This window comes from Equus asinus, chromosome 10, assembly GCF_041296235.1.
Source record: "Equus asinus isolate D_3611 breed Donkey chromosome 10, EquAss-T2T_v2, whole genome shotgun sequence".
NCBI classification, from domain to species: Eukaryota; Metazoa; Chordata; class Mammalia; order Perissodactyla; family Equidae; genus Equus; species Equus asinus.
This window is the reverse complement of record NC_091799.1, coordinates 24,655,016-24,670,356: the sequence shown is the minus strand read 5'-3', so window position 1 is coordinate 24,670,356 and position 15,341 is coordinate 24,655,016. Positions and strand designations below refer to the sequence as shown.

Sequence of the window (15,341 nt, the reverse complement as noted above, 5' to 3'; positions counted from 1 at the left end):
GGTGAAGGAGATGGATACAGAATCTGAGTCTGAAGGGGAGTCTGAATCTGATTCTGAATCTGATAAGGAGGAGGAGAAGGTAGAGAGAAAGAGGATAAGAAACCTCCAGAAGAGCCTGAACCCTCAGGCAGTGGCCCTAAGAATCTTACTATATCTGAAGAATCTGCCAAAGCCATAAATGCAGACCTGGACTTTTGGAATCTAACTTTGGAATTGAATCTGGAGAGAGTAGAGATACCTGAGTTGAAGGAAGAAAAAACTCCAGAGGCAGTTTCTTCCAAATAACAGTTCATCTCTTGCCATCCTTCCCCTCTTGTCCTAACATCATCTTCATCGTGACCATCCTTATAATCATCAGCCACACATCCATCTCATTTAGTCATTCAACAGACATTTATTGAGCATAAACTCTGCGGGGTCCTGTGCTAAACTTGGAGACACCATCTCAGGAACTCATCTCAGGATCTAAGGTAAATAGTTGTTGACAGTGGCCTTTCTTATTGTAATAGGTATAAAAGATCACAGTCTTGACTTCTTTTTGTAGACTTTGAATATAATGGTTTTCTTAGGACCACTCAGCCTCATTTTCTCTAACTTTATTTTTTCTACAGATACTAAAATCTTTAATCACAAGTGGAGCTTTTCTGAGTTAACCTTGGTAGTTGGCATGAGACTAGTAGCTCTTGAAATGCTGACATAGTCTTACATTTTATAAGGCAGTCTGATATTCATCTTCTCTGTTAATCCTCACTTTAGGCCTATGAAGGAGGTGTTAGCCCTTCTTTTACCAAAAAACCCTCCAAAGCTCAGAGTGGTTAAGTAACTTTCCTGAGTCTGCACAGCCAACGGTGTAAATGATAGGACTAGGGCTATAATTGATTTACTAACTTTGTCAGACACTTTGCTAGGAAATGGATCAGGCCTTTAAGAATTTATAGTCCTAAGGAATGAGACAGACAGGTAAACAGGTAACTAAAATAAACACAGAGGCTGTGAACTGGAAGCCTGCGGCTAGATTTGGCTGACGGATGTGTCTTCTTTGGTCTGCCCAGTTAACGGAGTTTTGAATTGGTTTCTAGCTTCCCCCCTCCCTTTGTTTAAGGTACTATTTACATACAATACACTTCACCAGTTTCAGTCTGCAGTTTGTTGGTTTTTTTGACACTTGTGTAACCACTACCACAATCAAGATATAGAACAGTTCATTTAACTTAAAAACGTTTGCTTGTGCCCTTGTGCACTCAATCCCTTCCCCCACCTCAGAAATATCATATTTTAAAAACTAAGATATTTCGCATTAAAGAGCTGGATTAAGAAATTGGAAACCCTGGCAACAGTGGACTCTGCATTCCTGAAGGGCAGCTTGCTGCTTTTCTTGTTTGTTTCAGCTCCCTATGGTGCTCTTAAATGTGGCAACAGAAGTGTGTGCAAAGTGCCTTTGGGGACACTGAGAACTGTGAGCTTAACTCTGGGAAAGGCTGCAGCGAGCAGCTGCCCTGGAAAGGTGAATGCATTCACAGGGAGAGCAGTCAGAGCCGGAGCCTTCTAAGCCGAGGAGGATTAGAAGGGAGATCTGGGAGGAGGGGGTCATGTGGGGTCGGGGAGGCAGCTGAGTGTGCTTCACTCACTTGTTTTTGTTGGCAGGACGGGCCTGTATAAAGTGGGAGAGTTTTGCATATGTGTGTTATTGTTTGTGCGCTGTGGTTTCTGAAGGTTTTATGTATCTAAGAAACTTAGATCTTTTTATCTGTACATCTCTGGGGAGTTCAGAGGTTTTTTTTTTTTAGTTGTTAGAGTGGGGAGGGAAAATTAGGATTTTTATTTTTGTAGGAGTTGTAGATCTGCATGTGGTGCTTGGGTTTTGTGTTTCTAGAGAGTTGCCCAGTGAAAATTACTCCCTCTTGCCCCACCCCGTGCACTGCCTCCTTCCGGCTAGCCTGTCTGGGGCCTGGTGGGGTGAGGGCCCAGCAGCAGGTGGTGAGGGGAGAGGGCAGTTGAGGCCCTCAGTGCCCGCCCACCAGTCGGCAGCTCAGCCTGGGGCTGTAGATCCCCAGGGCTGTGCTGCTCAATTACCAGCGACGCCATGGACAAGCTGGGCTCACGGTGCCCTCTGCCAGGCTACCCGCGGCCCTCTGTCTTTATATGCCTCCTGGTGAGTGCCCCACGCTCCGACGCTACGAACCCCCTCAGCCCAAACCTCTAGTCTGAGGACTGAGGGAAGAAGGCGAGTTTCTCTTTAGTGCTCCTGGGATTTTGAGCTGGGGGCAGGCAGGTAGAGGGTGGATGGTAAAGTCCCTGGCGACACCACCGGTGTCTTGGAGATTGTGGCGTGGTTCTGAAGGTTACCTTGTGAGGAGGAGTGACTGGGCTGTGTTTCGTTGCCAGGGTGGTCGGAGAGGGGAAGGGGTGTCTGCTAGTGAGTTCTCGTCTAGATTCCTTTTCTCTTTGTATTGCAGTTACGGTCTTGTTTTTCTGTATTTTTCTGGGGGCTTTTTTTTTTGCATTTCTGAAATATCTTACAATGTTAAAGTTGGAAATGACTACAGAGTGTCTCCAGTGGTGGTACCCAGGGGTCTAGCCCAGCTCTGCTGCTCACTTTTTGGGTAATTTTGTTCCCTTATTTTCCTCATCTGTAAAAATGGGCACAAATGAGTGGCCCTTAACCTTTTTGGGATTGTAATTTTTCTTGAATTTTTTGGGAGAAAGTTCTGAATTTGCACCCAAGGAAAATGTATAGATAAACACGAAAGTTGCATTCACTTTCAGAGTATTCACGGATTCTTTAAAACTAGGATGGCAAGTATAGAACCACTAGGTGGTTTCTGAGGCCCCTTCTCCCTAACAGACTGTAAAGTCAACCATAACCTCCTAAAGGCTCTGCAAATACTCCAGGACAAAAAAAGGAAAGAGGCAAAACGAAACATGAAATAATCCAAAGATACATAAAATGTTTGAAAAGAACATAAAATTAGAAAAATACAGTAAAAGACATAATTATGAAAATGTTATAAAAACTTAAAAAAATTATAGTAGATCTTTTCCCATTATAATGTCTCTCCTAGGGAATATTGTGATGTGTGTATTTTCCATCAATTTTGCATTCATATAATGTTGCTTTCTCACATATTGTGGTCCACTCTTGGTTCCAAACTGAACTTTCATGCTGATACTTTGTTGATATGGTCCACAAATGTTTCTCAAGTCCATACTCCATGTCAGGGGTTGTAAAGTGCTGGGAATACAGAAGTAAATGAGACTGAAGAGCACATGTCCAATGCGGGAGCCATGTGTAAACAACTGTCTGTATTTCAGTTTGATCAATGGTACAACAGAGGGATGTTTAGCAGCAGTACTGGCCTCTCCCCGCTAAATGCCAATGGCATCTCCTCCCCAGTCATGACAGTGAAAATTCTCTCCAGATATTGCCACATGTCCCCTGGGGGGCAAAATTGCCCTGAGTTGAGAACCACTGGATTAAGTGAAGCTGAAATGACCCTACTAGATCAATTCCTAGTCAATTTTCCTTGCAGTTCAGGGAGCCTAGAATGGGAGGCAGGAGTCTTGGATTCAAGTCTTGGTTCTGACACAGAGTTTCTGTATGTTCTGCTTCAGTTACCTTATCTGTTAAATTAAGGGTTGTCTTAGATACTACCTGAGGGCCCATTTGCCTCTTAGTATTTTGACTATGAGTTCATATAAGAGTTTCAGTACATTTTAGGTGAGTTTATATTTAATCCTGTTAGCTCTGTTTTCCACTGATACCTGCTGTCTGAAATGCCCCAGATCTTCCCTAGGAATGGTCTTTTTGGTTGGGGGACAGGCCATTGCTCCTTTTGTGTAGAGTCTTTGCTGGAAGCCACCTTGCGTGTAGTTGACACCTTACAGTGTTCCAATATGTCCAGTTCTCTACTAAAAGCACTGTTAACAGTGGGTGACCCAAAAAGCCCTACTTACTTCCCTACTTACTGAGACCTACTTAGTCTCAGTAATAAGTGTCTTGCTTGTGGATTAATTCACTAGTCTACAAGTATTTATTGAGAAACTGCTGTGTGCCGTGTTACAGTGGGGATACAGTGATGAGCAAGGGACCGTCCCTTCCCTTATTGAATTAGTGATTACAAATTGTTTTTCCTATCTTGTTTGAACCCATGGCAACTCTGAGGTAGGCAGCACAAGTGTCGTGATCTCCAATTTCTAGATAACATTTACAGAAGGGAGAAGCAACTTGTCGAAGGCCACAGGCAGTTAGCAGTACTGGCACTAGGATTTAAATCCTACTCTCTTGTGCTTTTGTTTTTTTCCTAGAGTCTGATTGAGTTGTCATTAAAAAATATGCACAATAAAAGCTTCATTGGTTTAGTTCAGAGAACTAGTGTGTTGAATTGTAGGTGTTGGTGGAGGTAGTGGGAGGGAATGAGAAACCCAACCCAGACAGGCCTCTAGTCAAACTGAAGCTAAAGACATAAAAACGCTACTCAGGCCCTGCCAAGAAGTAGGAGCCAGGGCCCAGGCGATAATGTCATAGAAGTGGGAGGACAGAGGTTTATTTGAGCAAGACATGAGTCCTGGGCTGGGAGGCAGGAGAAGCACACTCTTGTTCAGTCTTGCCTGAGTCACAGTGGGACTCCTTGCTACTTGCCTCCCTCCCTATTAATGGCTCCATTATATCCTCCAAGCAGAGAACCCTGGAATGGAAGATGTTCTCCAGTTCTTTTCACTTCCTCTTATTTTAAATGTTTATCATTAAAATAGTAAGACAAATTATATGTTGAATGTCTTTTCCTCTCACATTGTCACTGCCATTTTCTTAGCTCAGGATCTTAATGTCTTTTTCCTGGATCATTGTAAGGGCCTTTGAAGTAGACTGTCTTCTGGTCACTCCCCATCCTCCCTCCCATTACTCTGCTCAGCTTGACCATATTATTATTCTCCTACTTAAAAACCTCCAAAAGTACCCTGTTGCTTGAGTGTAAACCTCAGACTCCTTAGCCTGACCCTTTTCTTTACAATTCCAGCCAGCCTCGTTTCCTCCTGATTAACCCACAGATTAAGACCCATGCAGACTAGATATCTCATCTGTCCTTAAGTATCTCTTGAGTTTGTATGCATTGTTTGCTTAGAGTGCCTCCCTCTCCTTTTGTAATCCTGTTTACTATTTCAGATCCAACTGAGGGGGTACCTGCTCTTTGAAGCCTTTTCTTACTCCCTCAAGTAGAGCCTTCCTCTTAGTCCCCCCCAGCTCTCAGTTACAGTAGCACAGGTCACATTGCTTTAGAATTAGGCTACCTTTTCCACTAGGCTATCCACAGCACTTGGCACATCTACAAATGAGTGAAGGTGAAACTAACTCCCTGAAATATCAGTAGATGTCCGAGTTTATCATTCATAATAATCTCCATAGGTTGATGGCAGTTCAGTGGATGCCAGTTGGTGTTACGTCTATCCAGCAATTTTGTACAATAAGAATGAATTTCAAGACATCCAGACTTGAGTCCTTCTCCTGGCTTCACCAATTAAGAGCTATGTGATTTTGAGAAAGTTTCTAGATTTCTGAGCCTCTGTTTTTTTATCATCTGCAAAATGCAGAGGCATGAAATATCTAGGCATGAAAACTTTGTTTAAGCACTAAAGCTCAGTACACATCCCAGGAATTATTTTGTGGATGGGGAATAGGGATGAAAAAATGATGCCCAGCCTTGGTTCCAGTCGGCTTGAACTGGCAGATAGTGAATTGGCCATGTCACTGCTGACCTGTGCTTTTCTTTTCCCATCATGTAGATCCTGATAGCTTCTTTCCTCACATACCCTATGCTCAAGACCCTTAGCCTGCAGCTCCATTCAGCTGTCACCGGCAGCTATGTCTCCGGCACTTACTCCATCGTCTTTGTCAACTGTCCCAACGAACAAATTGCCAGAGATATTGCCAGGTATGGTGAAGGGGCTTATGTGCTGCCTCACGAGGCTTGGGGGGGCTCTCAGGATGCTCCAGAGGGGTCACTTTTGGGCCCTTCTTTTGCTCCTGACAACCCTGTCTGTCCAGTGATGAACTACACAGCTGTCTGCTTGGGGTGATGTAAGGAGCATGGCTGAATGATCCCCCAGAAGATCGTGAAAATGCTGAGTGGCGCATGGGGGCATGTAAGGGATGTGAGGCCCAGGGAGATAGGTAGCTCGCCCTACATGTTAAGGTAAGAGAACAGTGGAACCCTGCAGGCTGAGGGTTTAAGTCTGATTCCTGGCCCAGCTCTCTTTCTCCTTGGAGGTAACCTCTTTGCCCAATCTTGGAGGCACTCACTGTGACAAGTGAGGAGGAGGAGGCCGTTCCAAGTATTTGGCAAATTTCTGAAAGCAGCTGTGGTGTGGCAGAAAGAGCACTGGACTTGTAATCAAGTTTTAATCTTGGCCCTGCCACTTTCTAACCATGTGACCTTGGGCAAATTGCTTCCCTTTTGTAAGCATTGGTTTTAATGCTTAATTAGTTTAAGAATTAAGCTTAATTAATTTAATGCTTAATTAAACTAATTTAGTTTTAAAATTATAAAATGGGATAATGCCACCTACCTCACAGGATTGTTGTGAGATTAAATGATATGAAATACGTACAGTCCTTACCCCAGTAACTTGAATGTAGTAGATGCTCAGTAAATGTGTGTTGTATCTGAATTTCCCCCTTCCCTCCTCTTTAGAGCTGTAGCTTTGAAGAGGGTTAGTGGGGCTGGAGGGTATTGGATATGGCTCCTTGCCCCCTTTCGTCTTGCTCCTCAACTCAGCATTCTTGAAGTTTGATGATAGACAAAGTTAAAGTGTTTTAAAATGTTGAATCTGATCTTTGTGGGCATACAGCCTCCAAATCGTTGGTCACAGGTTAACTTTCATTTAATTCTGTCTTTTCTGCTCCCAAGCAGAGTGTCTATTTTTCCCTCATTAATATATTACCTTTGGAGAATAGCTCTTATCTAAAAGAACCTATGATTACTTCAGAAATATGACTATAGTATTTAGCAGCTAGGAATTGAAATCCCTTCTGATGCTTCTGGTATATCCAGGGTCCCTGCTGAATTGTCTGGACCCCTGGATTAGCCACTCTGGGTCCTGTCAGAGAACAACTTCAACTGACATCTGTGAGGCTGGGTATTGGGAGGAAACGCCTGTATTCTAACCAGTTGAAAGGCCGGTACAGGTAAATGGATCAGCATGAGCTTGGAGAGAGGTCTCTGTTGTCTTCTTGCATCCATGATTGCTGATGAGAAGCCTGGTGTTTATTGGGGTCTCACTCCTTTATAGGTAATGCTTTTTCTCTCTGATAGTTTTTAGGATTTTCTCTGTCTCAATGTTCAACTATTAATTTGTTAAATATTCTCTCTATTCTTTCTGTGTCCTTTTCCTCGAACTCCTTTTAGGTTGATGTTGAATTTGTTCTTATGACTGAACTTTATTTTTCTGTTCCCTTATTCTGCATACTGGGAGAATTTCTGTGCCCAGTCTTCTCTCTTATTTGTTTTTCAGCTGTGTCTATTTTGCTATTCAGCCCTTATATTGAGTTTTTTGTTTAAATGATTGTAGTTTTCCTTTTTAAGATTTCTAATTGTTTTTTTAACAACCAAATGCTTTTGTTTCATAATTATCTGATCTTATTTTGTGGATGCAATTACCTTGCATTATCTTTCTGTGGATATTAATTATTTTAATTTTATTTTTTTCCAGCTTTATTGAAGTATAGTTGACATATAACATTGTGTAAGTTTAAGGTGTGCAACACGATGATTTTATATACATACATATTGTGAAATCATTACCCAAATAGGATTAGTTAACACATCCATCACCTCAGTTACCTTTTTTTGTCATGAGAACTTTTAAGATCTACTCTTCTAGCAACTTTCAAGTATAGGTAATTATACTTATTTTAAAATCTTGGTTTTGAGTGTTTTATTAACTGTTTTTCATCTTATCTAAATTCTTTTGTTTGTTGAGTTTTTGTCTCTCTTGGTATTGACTTTCCTCAAATACTTGGTGATTCTTAATTGTAACCTCTCTCATCTTTTTAGTTATGCTTGTGGGGAGCTACAGGAACAGCTGCAAGGAATTGGTGTCAGGCAGCACTGTTTTCAGTGTGAGGGTGGGTTGTGGGGACAGTCTACTGGCTGGGGTAGCCTAGTAACTGGTCTTCTGGGCGTGAATTCTCCCTTTTGTCCTTGGCTGTCACCAGCCACTAGGACACTGTTTTGCCTTTTCACCCAGAGTTCCCACTCTCACAGCTTCTGCCTAGAGACAAACACCCCATTACTGTTGCCTCGGCCATGACAGATTTAGGGGGTCCTCCTGCTCCAGCTGTGGCATTCCACCTATTTACTTTGATGGTTGCCTCCCATTTCTTGCCTGCTCTGGTGCCCACCCCCTCCGGATACAGACTGTTGCTCACATCTTCTGTGGTGGTCCCCTTGCACGCGCCCATGCCTGTCTCAGGGCTGCCTTTTATTCTTTGGGGCTTCCTCATAGTTGCTGATATATAAAGCTTTCTCCTTACTGTGTTCTGGCATGGTTAATTAATAAATATTTTCTGTCGTTTCTAGGGTTTGGTGTAAAAGGAGAGACTGTAGTGTGTGTTCAGTCCACCAAGCTGAACTGGAAATCTAAAGTGGAGTCTTTAGTGGTGTGGCTGTGGAGCTCTCACCTCAGCCTGTTCTGTCCAGTATTTTTTATTAATGATTCCAATAGAAGAGAGGCAAACAGGTTTAGTTCCCAGGATTTGTAGGAGAGTAACTGGCTACGTGGTGAGGAAGGCCTCACAGATGTTAGCTGGCAGGCACCCCAGCTTTAGCTACAGAACTGGTGCTGGGACCAGGTCTTTCAGCTCCAGTTTAGTGTTCTTTAGAGTTTCGTCTGCTGCTTCTCCATTCTGGTTCAGTTCAGTTCTGGTTCCTGACCATGTTCTTAGCTCTCTTCGTTGACAGACACATTCTAAATTAGAAAAATCTTTTGGGGCCAGGCTGAAAATCCTGAATCTTGAATCATGAGACCTGGATTCTAGTGTTCTCTTGGATGCCAACACCACATATGACCTTAGACAAGTCTTTTTTCTCTGGGCTTCAATCTTATATGTGTAGAGGGGGAATGGGATTAGGCCAGAGTCACAAACACAAATAGCTATAGGCAGGTAACTTAAATGAGTCAAGTGGGCTGGGGTGTAATGGTGAAGGCTGGTGGTAGATAGCAACCCTTATTCTTTCTAGGTGTTGAGAGGAAAGAGCAATGGAAACTGTGTTGACCTGAGAAGCATGTGTCATGCCTATAGCACTGCTCAGCTCTAGCTAAATGTGGCCTTGTAGGACTGCAGGTCCCATGTTATAAGACTTATTTTTTGGTGAGAGACTAGATAATCTGTATTTTTTGAATGATAATTTGTATTTACTGGATAGTAAGTATTGGTAACAAAGTCAAGATTTTTTTAAATGCCTTGCGAGCCAAACCATGTACCTGGTCTGTGAGCCCCTAGTCTGTGAACCTTGCGATTTCTAGAGGCCCTAGCAGCACTACACATCTATCCTCTGCTTTCCTCAGAGGAGCATGAGGGCCTGAGCTGCTGGCCTTGAGTGTGTGTGTCTTTTATCTGTCAGCTTGTGTGTTCTCTCTTGCTCTTGCTCCCTGTCTCCCTGTCTCTCTCTTTTTCTTTGGCCATAGGGGCTTTTTGAATAACACAGTCCACCACAGTTCTACAGTCTTCTGCCCAAGGACAGGTTGCCATGACCAGTTTACACTCGCAAAGAGATTGCAAAGGGCCTGGGAGGCAATGGGTTATTTTTTCTAGAGGTTGAACTCGCTGTCTGTGTTTGCATGCCACCTTCAGAACCAATAAAATGTAATTCCTCAGCGGATGATTGAGTGATCAAGACTTGCAGCAGTTGCTTAACAGATTTGTGCCATGTGCCTCTCCTTATGGCCAGGGATTTATTTAGCTCCTGGAACTTTCCAAGGGAATGAGGGTGGTGGTAATGCCACATTAATGTGGAGCCTTAAATAGAGCATTGTGCAGCCTGGAACTCAAGGGAAGAGAAAGTAGGTCAGTTCTCTTGGCAGCAGCTGAGGAAAGGAGGGATCAGTGAGCAGGGCTCAGATGCGTTTATTTGGCAGGGTGCAAGCACTTCAGAGAACGGAGACCGGGTTCCCTTGGCTGCCTAAGACCTGAGAAAGCTTTGTCAGAGTCTGCCTGATTCTGAGGGCTTGAGGTTTTGATGCTTGGAAACATTTCTTTGCATCAATGACTTGGTGATGCTCCTGGTTCTGTGACACCTGTACTAGTTTAAGCACATTTTATTGTGTTCACCAGGGCTTTGCATAGGGATCAGAGACTATCAGATCAGGAATTCCAACTTGTAGTCTGTCAAAAAAACAACTTAGAGATCTGCAAAGCTGATGATTGTGCTCTTAGGGCTATGCTAGAAAGCTTTACAAAAATAAAAGGTGAAAAGAGCCTATATTTGCCAAAGACCAACACAGGATATAATGCTTTTTTTGCTTTTACTTGTAGTTGTATCAGTTCTGTGTGGTCACACAGGTATCTACAGATCTCGAGCACTGAGTGTCATCCTGACGCATGTCTGAGAGATAAAAGCAGGAGAAGGTGGCATAATAAAACGAGTTCTCGGCGCTGAAAAGACTGACTGAAGCACTCCTCTCATTGTACAGCAGGAGAATCAGGTTGAGTGAGAGGGACATGCCTATCCTGGATAGGTGCTCAAATACTTATTCCTGGAATGAAAGAGAACACTTGCATAGGTCACACAGCCATCCTACTAAAGGGCCAGGAATGGAATCCAGCTCTTCTTGTTTCTGTCCAGTAGTAATTCCTGACTGGGCCTGTCCTTAAAACTGCCTTCTCAAAGCTGCTTCCCTACTTCTCTCCCCACCCAGGGAAGGACTTAGAACAGCTCTGTCTTCAGAGGCTCTGTGTATGGTGGTTATGGAATGTGTTAGTTTGAGGGGAGAGGGCATTCTAAATGATTATCTACTTAAACTCAGGTTTCCTGGATAATTCCTAGGAGCTCCTGTCCCCTGCCCCTTCTTTAAGATCCTGGACACTTGCCCCAGTGACTGTCACTCTCTCTTTGCTTTAGGGCTATACTGGATAAGAAGCTGGCTGCCTCTGTGAACATCTTACCCAAAGCATCCTCACTGTGAGTTTTGCTATGGTGCGTGGAGTGGGGTGGGAGTGCTAGTTCAGGTCCTGGCTGGTGGAAAGAGCACTGAACTAAGGGGGAATTGTCAGAGAACAACTCAAAGTCATATAATTAATCATCAGTTCACTGTTGATTTGTATTCAAAGGAAATCAACCAGTGGGTTTATGTCATCCAACAAAATCAAAAATAGGTGATGTATAGAGAAGACAGAAAAAACCCTACACTTTAGGAAGAGTGAATCTTGTTGGCACATTCTTTGTTTAAATCAGTTAGCTTACTGTTAGCAAGTAAGTCAGACTGGATATTCTATCTCTGAGAAGGCCAACTAGGGATATCAAAGAAAATAATTTCCATTGCTTTTGGATTCTGTGGAAAAATTTGAGAGTTTAGCATATTTTACAGGCTGTTTCTGTGGATTGTCTGCCTTTCATTTCATTGACATCTTCACTTTAGTTAAGGCTGGTCTGCACCACTCCCCTGATCACAATGTTTCAGCATCCCAGTACCTTCTGGGCAGGTTTATCTTATGTCTTAATCTCTCTCATCAGCCTGTTTCTCATCTTCTTCCTCCCCTGGGGAAAAAAACAAGAGAGAGAGAAATAATGTCTACTCCAAAAGTCAAAACATGAAAGTGCTGTATAATGAAAGCGTGCCCCCCGGCCCCTTAACTGGTGTCATTCCTTCAGTGGCTCACATTATCCATGGCTATGGCTCCCAAGTTTGGCTGTGCTTTAGATTCCTAAGCTCCATGTGAGATCTCACTGAGAGTGAGATCTCTGAATTTTCAAAAAGTTGTATAGGTGATTCACATACAGCCAATCTGAGAACCAGTACTTGGGAACTAGAATAGGATTTAAGCCCAGCAGTCCCTTCATGTGTCCACCCTTCCTTGTAATTGGTCCTTTTACCACAGCTCTGTGAGGCTGGGCCAATGGCCTCAGTCGTCTTAGACTTGCCCTGGGTCAATGTGTATATTCTTAAGCCAAATTTCTTTCCATTCCCATGATGCTGTACTGTTCTTATACTCTTTTCTAAACATCATCACTGACTTTGTTTTTAATTTTTGGACCTGTTTCCATATCTCATAAGGCTCACTTCTTCATGAAGTCTCCTGTGCTTTTTTTATTATCCATTTGTGGGCACTCAACTTTGAGAGTCAGTGATAAAAGTAGCACCAGTCCAAAGGATGAGGAGGAACCTCGAGGCCATGAGTATAGGATGTGCATTGAAAGAGCTGGAGATGCCCAGTTTGCAAGAGAGAAAACATAGGCGTTTCTGCAGGGCTGTCCTGAGGTGGTGCTTCATGTGGAAGTTGGGGAAAACAACTGGGAGGTCGATGTTGGCATACTAGAAGAAAAACCATCACATGTGAAAACCTTAAAGGTAGATGGACTTCTTCAAGAGATGGTGAGCCTCTCACCTCCAGGAATGTTCAGGCAGATGCTAGAAGCGTGCATTAGAATGGTTGGACTAGGTGACCTGTGGGGCCTTCACCAACTCTTGACTTTTTTATATGGGCTCGGAAAGATTTTAAAGTTTCCGTCTTAGTAAGTCACCTAGTTGGGGCAGATTTGACGTTTCACTGGGGCCATCTTCTGAGCATGATAATTTGGTTTTGTTCTCTTCTTCAGGTACTTTTGGAATGGAGAAATAGAAGAAGCCACTCAGATCCTGTTGGTGAGTGAGGATGGGGGTATGGGGCCTTGATAGGGGAAGAGTGAGACCAAGTCCTTATTCCTAGGTTTCAGTTACAAATTAGCAAAGATCAACTGATTGAGCTCCTTGCCCCACATAAGATGCCCAAGGTTCATTTGTGAGCCAGTGACAGGGCCTGGTGCCCGGGGAGGAATGCTGTCTCCTGAATGGCCAGATGAATGAGCAGCTGCAAAGCTGAGGCCCTAAGGCAGTGATTTTTTTTTTTCATTTTACAGTTGATAAAGACAAAGACTTCCAAGGTACACATGCTGTCCAGCTACATCAGGTAATGCTGACATCTCTTCTCAGCCAGGGACATGCTGGGGACTAAGTGAATGAGCATGAAAAGCAGGAGACTTAGAGCATAGTCACCACCCTCCCATATGACCGTGTCCCTGTCCCTCAGATTCTCCATCTATAAAATGAGAGGCTAGAATGAGTTAGTTTAAACGAGCAGTTCTCAAAATTTTGGTCTTAGGATCCCTTTATACTTTTCAAAATTATTGAGGACCCAAAAGAGCTTTGTTTATGTGGGTTACGTCAGTGGTTACTAATTAGAAATTAAAACAGAAATTAAAAAAATACTTTTAGTTCATTTAAAATAACAGTAATACAGCTATATAGTAATATAATATGTGAACATAATATATATTAACATAATATATATAACATACTATATATTAACATGTATAACTGTAATATATGCAGTTATATATTAACATAAATAATGCATTTTTATGGAAAGTAACCATATTTTCCAAAAAACAAAAAAGTGAGAAGAATGGCATCATTTTACATTTTTGCAAAATCTGGCTTAGTAAGAAAGCTGGATCTCCTCAGAAGCATCTTTAAGTATTGGGACACTTTTAAGCTCTGGTGATAAATTCAAGCTTTCCCAACTTCTAGTTTTTGCTTGAAAACATGACTTGTTTCATTGACAGGAAATGATGTAAATTTTCCTTTGAATGATGGGCCTACTTTGTTCATAGGTGAGAAATGTCTACCCTAATGCTCAAACCTGAGTAACCATAATTTGCAAAAGTGACAGATAAAGATGGTTGCTCAGGCTTGAAAGTAAAATGGTGCTCAAGTCTCGTTTAGCTTGTGACTCACACAGTCAGACAAGTTTAAGACAACATTGAGCTCACGTATATAGCAGAAGTGCTTTATTTGTGCTTCCCATTTTGTTACATAGAATGTTAAAAAGACGTACTCAAGGGTCAAAATTTAATAAAATTAGTAACTTTTACCACTTGATTATGGATGTTCTTAAGTGAATTTGACTTTAAAAGAATTTTTTTTTTAACTTTATTTTTTTTTGAGGACAATTAGCCCTGAGCTAACATCTGCTGCCGATTGTCCTCTTTTTGCTGAGGAAGACTGGCCCTGAGCTAACATCTGTGCCCATCTTCCTCTATTTTATATGTGGGACACCTGCCAAAGAATGGCGTGCCAAGTGGTGCCATGTCCGCACCCGGGATCCGAACTGGCGAACCCTAGGCCACCGAAGCGGAACGTGTGCATTTAACTGCTGCGCCGCGGGGCCAGCCCCAAATTTGACTTTTTTAAAATGCAAGTGGGTGATGGGGGAGAATACAGTGATCAGTAGTACAGTTTGGTGCCGTTGTCTTGAGCATGCTAAGGTGCCAGCAGTTTCACCCATTGTAGCTTTTGCACCATCAGTGCAAATGTCAACATAGTGAAAAGATAAATTAAAAGTTACTATTATTGTGACAATAGTTTTGGCCTCATGGACCTCCTGAAAGAGTCTTGGAGTTCCCTAGGGGTCAGTGGACCCCACCTTGAGACCCACTGGTCTATATCCTAATCATGCAGAGTGTGCTTTTTGGAATAATTGGCATCACCTAGAAGCTTGCTAGAACTGCAGAATCTCATGCTCACCCCAAACCTACCGAATCAGACTACAGTTTAACAAGATCTCCATATGATTCCTATGCACATTAAAAACTTGAGAAGCACTGGTCTAAACCAGTGGTTCTGGATGCTGGTTACTGTAGTCACTTGGGGACATTTTTCAAATTACCAATTTAGGCCCCATCGCTCAGAGTCCAACTTAATTCATCTGGAATGGGGATCAGTATGGTGTTCTTCAAAAGCACCCAGATTGACTCGCATGTGCAACCAGGGATGCAAGGCACCTATCTGCTGATAAAAACCCTTTTCCTCTTCACTTCTTAGGGACTCAGGGTTCTGTGAATATATGGCTATAGCCAGGTCTCAAGTCTAGCAGTACAGAAGGCCCTCAGAGGTGTGGGAATAAGGCACCCTTAGTAGAACCAGCACTGTTGATAAATGACAGCTTAACTGGTGAGGGACAGCTTCAGGGTTAAAAGGGTGAACCCCAAATCTTGATTGCCAGAGTCACATTCTGGCTTCTCCATTTGCCAGTTGTAGCATAATTGCATGCAAATTACTTAGACTTTCTGTGCCTCAGTTCCCCCGTCTAT

General features: G+C 42.8%; 1 protein-coding gene across 15 annotated transcripts in view; it reads left to right on the top strand.

Moving 5' to 3' along the window:
• The first annotated feature begins 1,792 nt into the window (after nt 1–1,792).
• Nucleotides 1,793–15,341, top strand: part of LOC106824211 (protein CutA homolog) — a 37,274-nt gene continuing 23,725 nt past the window's right edge. For 14 of the 15 annotated variants that reach the window (XR_011506258.1, XR_011506261.1, XR_011506259.1 and 11 more), the window contains exons 1-5: nt 1,904–2,152; nt 5,779–5,927; nt 11,115–11,174; nt 12,810–12,855; nt 13,110–13,159. Coding sequence is in view for 5 of the 15 variants with exons in the window: in XM_044778935.2 (XP_044634870.1) it covers nt 2,084–2,152; nt 5,779–5,927; nt 11,115–11,174; nt 12,810–12,855; nt 13,110–13,159 (374 nt within the window). In the remaining 10 variants the exon portion in view is untranslated. Of the gene's footprint in view, nt 2,153–5,778; nt 5,928–11,114; nt 11,175–12,809; nt 12,856–13,109; nt 13,160–15,341 lie in introns of all 15 variants that reach the window. The other variant, XM_014830400.3, reaches the window with a different exon arrangement.